The sequence below is a fragment of the Magnolia sinica genome, chromosome 18 (assembly GCF_029962835.1).
Source record: "Magnolia sinica isolate HGM2019 chromosome 18, MsV1, whole genome shotgun sequence".
NCBI classification, from domain to species: domain Eukaryota; kingdom Viridiplantae; phylum Streptophyta; class Magnoliopsida; order Magnoliales; family Magnoliaceae; genus Magnolia; species Magnolia sinica.
The window spans coordinates 35,646,141-35,659,491 of record NC_080590.1 but is presented as its reverse complement, the minus strand read 5'-3'; the positions used below and the strand labels follow the sequence as shown (position 1 = coordinate 35,659,491).

Genomic DNA, 13,351 nt, shown 5'->3' with positions numbered 1-13,351 from the left:
GGGTGATGACCCAAGTCTTGAGACCGTTCATGAGGAAATTTTTAGTGGTGTACTTCGACGATATCCTGATCTATAGCACCACTGGAGAATCACACCTTGAACATTTGAAGTTGGTCTGTAGCGTCCTTAGGGCGGAGAAATTATACGCTAACCTTAAAAAGTGTTTGTTCATGTTCAGTCAGGTTATGTTCTTAGGGTTTATAGTGTCAGCAGAAGGGATGCGTGCAGACCCAGAGAAAGTCAAGGCCATAGTTGATTGGCCTGAACCGAGGAATATCCATGAAGTGCGAAGCTTCCGTGGCTTAGCCACATTCTAACGTTGGTTCATTAGGAGTTTTAACACGATTATAGCTCCCATTACAGAGTGTATGAAGAAAGGAGAATTCGTGTGGTTGAAAGCCGCAGTTAAGGCTTTCAAAGAAATTAAAGGCAAGATGGTCGAAGCTCCCGTCATGCGCCTTTCCCGACTTTTATAAAGTCTTTGAAGTTACGTGTGATGCATCTGGTGTTGGTATAGGTGGAGTCTTGAGTAAAGAGGGTCGTCTTGTAGGGCTGAAAGTTGGGCGGGTTGAACCTGACCGACCTGTGACCAACCTGACATTGGGTTGGGCTTGGGCAGGATGTATCGAGTCCGATCTCGGGCTTGGGCTATGCAAACATCAACCCGATAAAACTTGGGTCGGGCTCAGGTTGAGGTCTTGGGTTGCCCAACCCAACTCGAACCCGATCAATATATAAGTTACTAATAAATTATAATTGAGTGTGGAATGTCTGTGTTGAAGGCATAGGAAATTCCAGTGTTCTTGGGTCTCGTTGGTCCACATCATTTTCGATGACTCAAGCTAATAAGATATGCCACATTTCTCTCGCCCAAATAGATTGCGTGCTACACAACACGACTTCTAAAGAAATAGTTGTCCTATATTTTAGCTTATTTGTTTTGAAAAAAATGAAGTTCTTTACGGTAAATAACTACATATATAATTAATAAAATCATAGATACAAAAAATAAGACGTGTATTGAAATACAATAAACTAATGTAATAATGAAAATATTAGCATGAATCCACCCGACCAACCCGACCGAGCCTGCTTGGGTTGGGCTTGTGTTGAGAATTCCCAACCCGAGGTTGGGTTGGGTTGGGTTAGGGTTGAGGTATAGGAACCTTGGGTTGGGCTAGGGTTGAGCACCAACCCGACCCAACCTGCTTGACTTTTAGCCCTATCATCCTATTGCCTATTTCAGTGAGAAACTGAATGAGGCAAAACAAAAATACTCTACCTATAATAAGGAATTCTATGTGGTAGTGTAATCTTTGAGACATTGGCGCCACTACCTCCTACCGCAGGAATTTATCTTATTATCTGATCATGAGGCCTTACGTTATCTTTACTCCCAGAGGAAACTTAACCCAAGGCATGCTAAGTGGGTTGCGTTCCTTCAAGAGTATTCATTTGTCTAGAAACACAAGGCCGGAGTAGAGAATAAACTAGCTGATGCCCTTAGCCATAAAGTGGCATTGCTCAATTCTTTGAGTGTAGGAATTGTCGGCTTTGAGCAACTGAGAGACGAGTACCCCACATGTCCAGATTTTGGGGGTACCTATACGTCACTCTCGAGTGATCAGCAAAGTGTGAGGCATTTCATGTTGAGAGATGGATTCCTTTTTAAAGGAAATCGTTTATGTTTTCCCCATATGTCCCTCCATAAATTCCTCGTTTAGGAGCTTCTTTCGGGAGGGATAGCTGACCACTTTGGCCGTGATAAGACTATTGCCCTTGTAGAGGATCGTTTCTATTGGCTAAGTCTCAAGGGAGATGTCGCCAAAATTTTAGGACAGTGTAGAACATGTCAGATGGCGAAGCAGCAAAAGAAAAATTCTAATTATATATGCCATTACCTGTGCCACATGCTCCGTGACAAGACATTAGCATGGGTTTCGTGCTTGGGCTTCCCAAGACGATTAAAAAGCACAATTCCATTTTTGTTGTTGTGGACCGCTTCTCTAAGATGGTGCATTTCATCCCATGTTCTAAAACTTTGGATGCGTTTAATATTGCTAAGGTCTTTTTCGATGGTGTGGTCCGTCTCCATGGTTTACCTAAGACCATAGTGTCTGACTGTGATGTGAGTTTTACCAGCTATTTTTGGAAGACACTATGACACATGATGGGAACACGTTTGCAGTTTTCTACTGTATACCACCCCCAAACTGATGGCCAAACTGAGGTAGTTAATCGTAGCCTTGGAAACCTCTTACGATGCTTAGTAGGCGAACATGTGAAAACTTGGGATTTGATTCTACCTACAACCGAGTTCGCCTACAACAGTTCAATCAATAGATCTACAGGGTTGAGTCCATTTGAAATTGTCAGTGGGTACAAACCTCGGATACCCAGAAACTTGTTACCCATGTCAGTTACCCAAAGATCTTCCAAGTCAGCCGATGCATTTGCACGACACATTCATGACTTGCATGCACATGTTAGACAACGATTAAATGTGAGTAATGATAATTATAAATGTTCAACTGACCAACATTGTAGGTGGATAGAATTTAATGAATGGGATTATGTAATGGTTAGGATTAGATCAGAGCGGTTTCTTCCGGGTTCCGCTAAGAAATTACAAGCTCGCAGTACTGAACCATTCATAGTATTGCGTAAAATTGGGTCTAATGCGTACAGGGTAGGCCTTCCACCTGAAATGGGAATAAATCTGACAATCAATGTGGAAGATCTAGTCCTCTGTCCTAACCCTTTCATTGTTTCTTCTTTCCACCCTTGGCCACTTTCCTACTTTACTTCTCAACCTACTCCACCCCTTCCACCATCAATTGACCGTAAGGAAGAGATTGAAGGGATAGTGGATGAGGAGTTTGTTTCCATACGAGATGGGGGCTTCCAAAGGTACCTTGTCAAATGGAAGAACAAGCCACCATCCGATTCCACGTGGCTTACAGAAGTGGAACTACAACGGATTGATCTGGACCTTCTCGAGATGCACAAAAGTTTTAACTCATTGGAGTCGAGTTCTTCTCACCTGAGGGGAGTTGATGAGGACATCAGACCCTTCAAAGTTTATTAAAGACGAAAGTGGCCGACGAATAGATCTTTATAGCTCGATGATGGTTCATGACACAACCAAGGATGATTTTGAAGACCTGGTTAATGGCACAACTAAGGATGATTTTGAAGACCCTACATATGTCCTTGGATTAATTGAAGGCCCAACATTAGGAGGACACACGTGTAGGATGAGTTAGAAGACTGATCTGTTACGCGGGATTTTTTTATTATTATTTTTTTAATATTTAGAAAGTTTTGTTTTGCGTGTTTTTTTTTTTCTTCTTTGGTTATAGGGGTAGTTTAGTCATTTTCTTTTAAATTCGAATTTTATAAATAGGGTGCTTTCTACCGTAAACCTAATAATGGTTTTTTAATGAAAGCTTGGTGCCTCCTTCCCCTCTCTCTGTGGTAAATTCTTCTCTTCCCCTAATCTTCTCTTCTAAATTCTATTTCTAGCCCTCCAACCTTCTTCTTCTCTTTATATGCCTAGTATTTTATTTATTTTTTTATTTCCATTGACCCTGAAAATCTGATAATTGATCCCAACCCTCTCTTAGATTTTCCAGCCGTCCCTATTACAGAAATCCTTTGATTTCCTAAACTAGAGAAGCTGCATTGATTGTTAGATTGAAACCATGCAAGATCGGGAGGTCCCATCCCTCGCTGTATCCAATCCACTCATGATTTGAATATGGTACCGTAAGATTGTGATGATGGTCTGCAACCATTGCATGTTTCCTTTGTTATTATCTTTACTATGATGTGGAATGTTGAATATTTCAATTGATTTGCTTAGTTTATTTCGCTGGATAATTTCTGTTTTCACACATGCATTCTAGTTTAGACCGTCCTGCATCAACACCTTAGTATGGAAATTAGACAAATCCAGCGTGTTCTCGGTAAAGTCCTTATACACTTCTATTGGCAGCGATTCCTCCGTTAAAATCGAGAACTTGACAGAGCGAGTGTGGAAATCTAAAGTCCCTCTAAAGATAGCAGCCTTCGGATGGTTAGTTGGAATGAAGAAGGTCCTGGCAGTCGACAACTTGAGAAAAAGGGGTATGATAATCACAAATGTCTGCTTGTGCTATATGGCAAATGCAGAATCAGTAGACCATCTGTTCATTCACTGGCCACTCGTCAATCAAATTTGGTTGCAATTCTGTCCCTTTTTGGAATGTTTTGATCCTTTCCATAATCCACAGGTCAGCTGCTCATTGCTTGGCAAGGTGCTAAATTAGGCAATCATAGAAAAGAGACTTGGAGAATGGCCCTCCTAACTGTCTGGTGGTCCGTGTGGGAAGAAAGGAATGGGAGGTGCTTCGAGAATACCTCAAACTTGGGGGAGTCTCTAGTTAATAGGGTGAAACACCTGATAGTAGAATGGGCTTGAAATGTTGTTCTCCTAAAGGGATGTAACTTGTCTTTTTTAGGTGAATAGTCTTCCTGCTATCTCAGCGGGCTGATCCTCCCTGTTTTTGTTACCCTTTTGCCATCTAATAAAGAAATATTTATCTTAAAAAAAATTTTAAAAAAAAATTAAAAAATAAACAAAAAATAAAAAAAACAAGGCCTTAGTGTAGTCCAAGAATGGTCCCATGAAAACTAGGAGTGGACTCCGGCCCTTTTTTGGTGGTCCAATAGATCTATGCCCCCACATGGTGGCAGATCAGCTAGTGAATCACATGTGTTTGTACAGTCAAACTGTGGGTCCACAAGCCCATAGCGTTTAATCTCTTAGCCCTTGTTTATGAATTTCTGAATTTGTTTTTGGAGTTGAAGACTTTTGCACCGCAGCGTAATACTAAGAATATGGAATTAATATCAATAAAATAAGAAATAAGGATAGCCCAAGGAAAAGAACACACACATGCACTCACACTATCCAATACCCATGTCTTGAAATTTTAGTACTTGGAGGATGTTGTAACCACATGTAAATCCATGTGACATAGATCTAAACCATGGATTGGACTGGCTCACCAATATGAGCCATAACAAAAGAGCTAGATCGGAAGATTGTAGCGGCTCATTCTTTTGGCAATTTCCCAGTTGAATGTGAATAGTTGCTACATTTCTTTCCGTAGCCATTTGTGTGCAAGCCACCTGTCGAAAGGTTAGGATATACCTATTGAGGAGATTTCTGGGGTATCGCTCATCCACTATGGGTCCAAAAGGATCAACAGTTTGGTCACCCAACCAGCCTAGTAAGATCATTCCTCCTATTAGAAGACCATCTTTGCATATATTTCTACTAGAAACGGAACCTGTCAACCTTTTAGTTGCTGAATGAGAGCTGCATGGTTACCTATTTTGCTAACCCATTCAGAATTCAAATTGACTCTTGACTATCTCAATGGCAGATTGCTTTTATAGATGTACCTAAAAATGACATATGCACACAAGTGCACATGCTCGCATATACACACACATGCACACCTGGTTACCAAGCTAACCCATTGAAATTGATTTTTACTATTGCAATTTTCATGATTTCTTTTGTATTTGAACCGAAAATGACATTAATAGACGCTCACATGCACGCGCACCCACACACCACTAGCACAAGAACACGCATGTTCACCCACCCACCCACACATGCACATGCATGCATGGATTTGTGTTTATACGATGTATTAATGTGTGTATATCTATTTATGCATATGCATGCGTGACTCTCTCTCTCTCTCTGTATCTATTTATGCATATGCATGCGTGACTCTCTCTCTCTCTCTCTCTACACACACATATATTACACACCCACCCACACCACATGAACACTCAATCCCTGGTCTCAGTGTTGAAACAGTCTGTCTACCACTGAGCCATGGAGCCGGACCCTTCTCTATCTATATACATGCATGCATACACGCACGGATGTGTAGGCACATGCATGTGCAAACAAACACATACACACACACAAGCTTACACAGGCATGCACACGCCTACCCACACAGACATTGACACCCGTCCACACACCTGTCCATACAGACAACCACATGGCTGCACAGAGAAACCAACAATCCCCTCTCCACTGTTTCTATTGGCATGCACCTTATTGGCAGGTAGTTTTAACACATTTTGGTAGGGCCACAGAGGTCAACACTACCATAGACTTAACAATAGGGTCAACACTGCGTGATCATTCCCCACTACCGTAGGCTATAGTAGCATTGACTACTGTGGGCCTGAGTGTGATGTGTGCATATGTCCATCCTGACAATCGGATTTTCATCCCATTTTGGGCTAGGGGCAAAAAATAGCGTGATTATCCATGACCCAAGTGGGCACACCACAAGAAATAAGAGTTACAAGGGGAAGCTCACCCTTGCTTGCGCTTGGGCCACCTGAGGAATAGCCTGATTTTTGGCATGTCTCTTCATCCTGTTGAGATACGTCACATGAATGGATTGGATTTGTTATATGCAACACCGTTTTTCCCATACACAATCAATGGAGGGCATTCCCCTCTCAACTATTCCCTATGCCGTGGCCTCCCCTTAGTCATGGTTTGGCCTGAGTTTTGGGCTCAAGGTCCAGGACAGAAGGGTGCATCCAGATGGTTTGGATATCATGTATTCAGGGCCCACAGGGGTTAAAGCTACTGTAACTTATGGTAATGTTGACACTGCTTTGGGATCATTCCCCACACATAAAATGGGAAGAAATTACAATTAGTGCGCATGTGCATGTGTTTGTGCTTTATTTGAAAAGAGAGAAGTGCTACAATGAAAGGGGGGCATAAAGCAGGGGCCTCGCAGCTCACAAACTAACTACAAGAAGAGTACAAAATGGACAAAACAGTACATCGGCATATAGATTCACAAATATCTTCTCTTGCTCATGGAGAATCTCTATCTTGGGGAGCCCCCAACTTAGCTAACTTGGTTGCTTCCTCATTTGCTTCTCTTTTGTTGCACGAGAATGAAACTTAATGATTCAAGCATAGGTCACAGTCTTCCTCAATCATCCCCACTAATCTCCATGAACCAGCACGTGAAGCTGCACAAGAAATAGCATTTGAGGAAACCTCAATAATAGCCAGAAAGAAATTCAAGCTTATAACACCTTGAATACTGCCAACAATGCGGCTACCTCGAGATTATTAGAATCTCTCAAATTCAATTGGCCCGGAAAACTCAACAAGCACCAAACCATTAGAGCCACGTACAAGGTATTATATAACGTAACGGTAGTTGTAACGACCACCACCATTACCTTTACGAGATACGGGGTGTAACAGACGTTATGGTCTCTTTTTCTTTGTTATATTGGAAAAAATCTGAAAAACCTGCATCGGATGTAACAAGCTGTTAAGGGGGTTGTAACGGCCTTTATGGGTCATTTTTACCATAACGGCCTTTATGACCCCGTAACGTGTAATGGTTGCCACTGTTACCTTTACGTAACGGCCTTTACGACACACCATGCATACAACCCTTCCCACGTCAGTTGGATTAGGGTTATAGAATGAACAACATTGAAGTTGATTTAAAAATGGCCAGCAGGAGGGACCGTCCATATAAGATGTAGGAACAACTTTCTTCCACTTGTTCTTGAGCACCACGTTCCAGTTCTAGCATAGAACTTGATATACCCTGGAATCTAGTATCTAGTCTCGCACTTGAGCCACTCGTTCCAGTTTGTGTGCGCACGTGTTTTGAATAGTTAAAGCGACGATATTTTGATTGGACTTCAATGCAAGTAATCGCTTTGTTTTTGCAGTATGCATCCTTGTACTATGATCGGAGGAATACGATTTTTAGTCATTGTCAATAGATTCTTCCCATTTAATGTATTCTCATTCATCATTTCCTGAACTCCAATTACATTACCTGAGTTTGTTTGGTTTCCGCTGATTGATTGGTCTAATCAACAATATTCTTCTTGTTGATCTACAATGACAGGCAATTGATGAGAAAATAAGAGAACTCTCTAATTGTCACATTGTCTACCCAGGAATTGACTTTCAAAAGGTTGTATGATCTTCTTTTACCTTGATGCTTTGCATGTTACTACTTGGATCTATTTAAATACTTGCTTGACATACTTGTTCAGATCAAAGACAGATGTAACTTGCAAAATATGAAATAGCAAGTCCTGCCAAGTGCGTCAATAGATATAATGTGCAACAACCTCTATATATGGAAAAGGTACTATGAGTTTGACCTCATGGGAAGCTTCCCAAGAGGTCGAGCTAGGTGGGCCCCACCATGATCCATGTTGGACATCCACCCCATCAATCAGATGTACCTTTCCATGGTGGGCCATGGGCCTAAAAATCAGGCCAATCCATAACTTAGGTGGGCCACACCACAAACAACAGTTGAGAGTGTAAACCCACCCATTGAAACATTCATGATCATTTATAAGGCTACTGAGATGTGGTTCAGACATCCAGCCCATCCATTATGTGTGTCCTACTTGGATGAGGGGTCACACCAAGTTTCAGCTGTATCCAAAACTCAGGTGGGCCCCACCAAGTGCTTTAAGAAGTTTTAGGCATGATTTCACACAATTTCAGATGGTGTGACCCACTTGAGTTCCAGATACGGCTGATTTTTGGGATATCTAGTAACCTAGAGGGGAACCTCCAAATGCACGATGCAGATGTCCAACACAGATCATAGTGGGGCCCACAAAGCTCGACCTCATAGTACCATCCCATGAGGTCGAGCTGTGTGGGCCCCACCGTGATGTGTGTCGAAAATCAACACCGTGCATTTGATGGGTCCCCTTTAGGTTATGGGATATCCTAAACATTAGCCGTATACGAAACTCAGGTGGGCCATACCATCTAAAACTATGTGAAGACATGCCTAAAACATATAAAAGCATTGGTGGGGCCCACCTGAGTTTGGATGTGACTGAAACTTGGTCTAACCCCTCATCCAAGTGGGACACACACAATGAATGGGTTGGATTTGTGAACCACATCTCAGAGGGCCCAATAAATGACTGAATGTTTTAATGGGAGGGTAACCCCTCTCAACTGTTGTATGTGGTGTGGCCCACCCATGTCATGGATTGACTTTTTTAAGCCCGTGGCCCACCATGGAATGGTGCATCTGACTGATGGGATAGATGTTCGATGCACATCATGGTGGGGCCCACACAACTCGACCTCATGGGAACTTCCCATGAGGTCGACCTCGGTGTTGAAACAGAGACTGTCTAACACTGTGCCAAGGAAGCAGACCCTAAGGGGGAGTTTGACACATGGTATTTAGATGGGATTAAGTTGGATGGAACTGCATTTGGTCCCGTGCAAATTCCATCCGGCGTTTGGGGAGGATGGGAAGGGTTGGGATTAGGTGGGATGGAATTGCATTTGGTCCCATGCAGGATTCCTGTGGATTTTGAAATCTACTACATGTGGGCCCCACATTGATGCATGTGTTTTATCTATGCCATCTGTCCATATACGCCCTTTACACGTGACATTCTAGTTATATACGTTTACAAGTCACCGACATCCATTGTGAATTTACGTGTACAAGTGATCGACATCCGTTGTGAATTTGGTTCGTTGATTACAATTCCAAGGACCACCAAACGAAGTTTTGCTTAATCCAGTGTTTTTCCCATAGCAAGAATTTTATACCAAACATGGGATTGGATTGCCAAAATACTATGGTATTTCCCCCATCTAATACAATTCCATACCATTTAATCCCACGGACCCAGCAGGCTGCAAGTAAATTTAACATTTAACATTTATATTGATACTTAATATTAGTTGAAATTTGAAGCTTTGACTATTGGTTCAGTTTGCTATTAGACAATCTGTAGCCTTAACCAATCAACGAGAGCATGTTCAACATTTATAGCTCATTTTGTAGATTACCTAAAAGAAAATTAAATAAATAAACAGCCGTTGTCCATGTTTTCATAAGTTGGAGTGTCTAGTACCTGTTCCACTGACACCTGGACACTTACATGCATAACATGGATTACATTATCTTAAGATCTTTATCCTTTTTTTTCCTCTTCTTTTCATACCTGTATGAGAACAATAGTACCAGCTACTAATGCAATTTCTTTTTCCCTATCATTAACCAATGTTCATTGACTTCTTTGTCATTCAGAAAGAAGCTGGTATTCCTAGAAAAAGCATCAAAGTTGAGGATATTCCTGGGTTGAGTAAGTAACTTTGACTTGTTCTTTGAGGGTTTCTTTCTTTTCCATAACCTCAACCTTTAAATTTTTGGAATTGTTAATTTTACTTTTTGAATTTATCTGATTTTCTGTGGAGTCTGGTTTTCCTTTTGTTCATCAATATTGGTGGAGTTTAAAACTTGAGTTTTTTTTTTTTTTGGTCCAAAATGAATTTCGTCAAAACTTTGATCGCTTGCGAATTATCTTAGGAGATTTCGGAATCTGACTTTCAAGCTGGGATTGCTTGCACTCACTAATGAACAAATAGTTTCCTTTGTCACCTATTTATAATTATGTGTAGGGTTGGTCAATCATTCCCTAAGCTTACTATGGACATAAGTTTATACCAGTGTTTTCAGTAGCTCGTAGCGTAGCCCGCAGATAAAACGCTACATGGCATAGCTCCCTGGTAGCATAAGCTACGGGGCACGTGGCGTAAGCTATAGAGCATGCAACGTATGCTACCTAAAATCTCTTTCTTGTTAAAGTGGTGGTGGAGGTTTGGGATGGAGGAAGACTCCTTGTGGCGAGAGACGATAGCATCCAAATATGGATGTGAGGAAGTGGGGCTAGTGGACTAGGGACTCATCTTTATGCAGAGTGCCTAGTTTGTGGAGAGGCATCGCTAGCATGAAAGACAAGTTTAAGGAGGGGATTGACTTGGTTGGAAATAGAGAAAATATTCAGTTTTAAAAGGATGTGTGGGAGAGTGAGATTCCTTTCCAGAATGTATTCTCGAGACTGGTGCGTATTGTTGCGAACAGCTACATTCCCGTTGCTAGATGTTGGGTGGTTAGTGGAAACTCGGTTGTGTACTCACCTCCTTACCAAAGGAATCTATCCAATGAAGAAATTAAAGACCTAGTTATGCTCCTCGAGAGAATCCATCTTATCACTCCAATGGGGGAAAGAGACCACATGATCTGGCAAAAGGAGAGTTCGGGGCCTCGGGCTGATTTTTGGTTCATTCTTTCTACAAGTTGCTTTGCCACCTGTAGGTGAGGTGTTAGGTTCCGACCACAATGGTGTGGCATTATTGGACTCCTCAGAAAGTGGCGGCCTTTGCATGATTAGTAGGTAGAAAGAGGGTGTTAACCATCGACAGTCTTCAGAAAAGAGGTATGGTTATTCCCAATATGCATCATGTGTTGGAGATGTTGAATCAATGGACCATTTGTTTATTCACTGCCCCTTCATGCGTGGGGTTTGGGCTAGCCTTCTCAGCTTGTTTAGCATGCCATGGGTAATGCCAGATTCGGTGGCAAGTTTGCTTTTGGCATGGCATGAGGTGAACTTCAGGAAGCAAACTAAGGCTAAGTGGAGATTGGCGCTGATGGCGGTTATTTGGACCATGTGAGGGATAGGAACAGGAGATGTTTTATATAAGCAACTCCGTTTCTCATGTTATTTGAGGGGCAAATTTTGAAGTGGCTTAATGGGCCTCTTGTTTTGTTATTTTAAAGTATTGTGATCTTCTTTTTGCTTGATTGGGTTGTTTGGTTTGGGTGCCATCTCGGCAGTTTTCTAATAAAATCATCTTTGCCTTTCAAAAAAAAAGAGTTACTCGAATCATCTCAAGAGACATTTGAGTTGAGTCGAGTTTTCAAGTTCTATACCTTACTCTAAACCCTCGAGCTGGTTTGCCAAATGCCTTAGATCTGCATTATTTGCATGTGTTATTTGTTTAAAGAAACTCCTTTTTGTCTGATTTCAATTTCTTAAACTACAAATAATAATAATAATAATAAAGAAATAAATAAATTCGTGATTTAATTTATGTACAGTGCTTTACCTGTCCTGGTTTGGTTCATGTGGAGCATTTCTATTCGTAATTCATTGCAGTTAGTTCTAGCTCTTTCTATAGGCATGTAATTTACGGTGAAGGTTATGCATTTCATTTTTATGAACAAAGGATTGATCCTGGTTATGCACCTTGTTGTCATATACTGTTGAACTTTCTTTATTTGAGTTTATTTTAAAATTTTCCTACCCTTGTCTGGCTTGTCAATTGAAAAATTGATGCATATTGTTCTTCTATGCTTCTTTTAGGACCAAAACAAGTTCTGACAAATAAAACTCCCTAGCTGAAGGAGCTCGCGAGATTGTATCTTTCAAACTTAAAGAAAATGTTCTGAACTTAACTTTCTGTCCAAAACATGCAGCAATTGTTTAGTCAACAATGAATATTTTTTTTATGGAACTGATAATCACACCCTTCCGTTTCAACGAGTCCACGCTTTGTTTCTACTTTTCTGATTAGAAGCTTAGAATAGAACGCTTTTGGTACTATCTATTACCAGGTAGAAGAAAATGGGTATATCATAAAAACACAAGGTGTAAATCATTTCCTTTTTGGATGTACATAATTGCATTGGTCTTTCTGGACATGCTTATCTGAAGCAACTACTTTTGAACAATAGGAGAAGCAGGATGGACTCCTGATCAATGGGGTCATTCAAGACTTAGAACAGCAAACGCTTCTACAGACAGTGTCTCCTATCGTCAGCCATTGAATACCTTCATGCGCTCACTTTTAAAGGCAAGTTCTGTCTTATAGTACTCATATTTGTTTAAAAGATGGTCCATGTTGTTAAGATTTGGTCGAGCAATGAATGGTGCAGTTCAAAGTTCACCAGGTGACACTGTTTAATGATCCCGAGTTCATGGGAATGTTTATTATTTTTCTGGAAGAATGATCCAAACAGATGTTGAAGGAAGCAGGGGCTGTTAACCTCAAGGTCCGTGGTTAATGCCCTTCATCTTGCGTTTCAGAAGTTTTTGTGTGAATATTCTAGAATGGGTGATCCCTAAGAGGATCCTGGCATTGCATTTCTTTAATTTTTTTAATTTTTTTTTAAAATTTTTTTAATTTTTTTTTTAAAGATAACTCGTAGAAACAGAATGAACATTACTGGTCAGATATGAAGAATCACTCTGTAATTTTTCTGGTCAAATTGCTCATTCACGGAAGAAAGGGCTGTATGCATTAATCATGGCCAAACTAACAGAAATCATAATTTCAAAGTATGCCATAAGAGCTTCCTACATTTTGATGGAGTGAGTTGGTTCAGAAATGTGTTATAAAATTAACATTAGCTTATATGTTATGCTGTTATCAATACTA

The 13,351-nt window shown here is 40.9% G+C and overlaps 1 protein-coding gene across 4 annotated transcripts in view; it reads left to right on the top strand.

Annotated features, from left to right (window-relative positions):
* The window catches only part of LOC131233920 (histone acetyltransferase GCN5), a 64,641-nt gene that overhangs the window by 39,745 nt on the left and 11,545 nt on the right, over positions 1 to 13,351 (top strand). For 2 of the 4 annotated variants that reach the window (XM_058230781.1, XM_058230780.1), the window contains 3 exons: positions 7,977 to 8,045; positions 10,158 to 10,212; positions 12,648 to 12,766. In XM_058230781.1, coding sequence (XP_058086764.1) covers positions 7,977 to 8,045; positions 10,158 to 10,212; positions 12,648 to 12,766 — 243 coding nt within the window. The remainder of the gene's footprint in view (positions 1 to 7,976; positions 8,046 to 10,157; positions 10,213 to 12,647; positions 12,767 to 13,351) is intronic. The other 2 variants (XM_058230784.1, XM_058230782.1) reach the window with 1 other exon arrangement.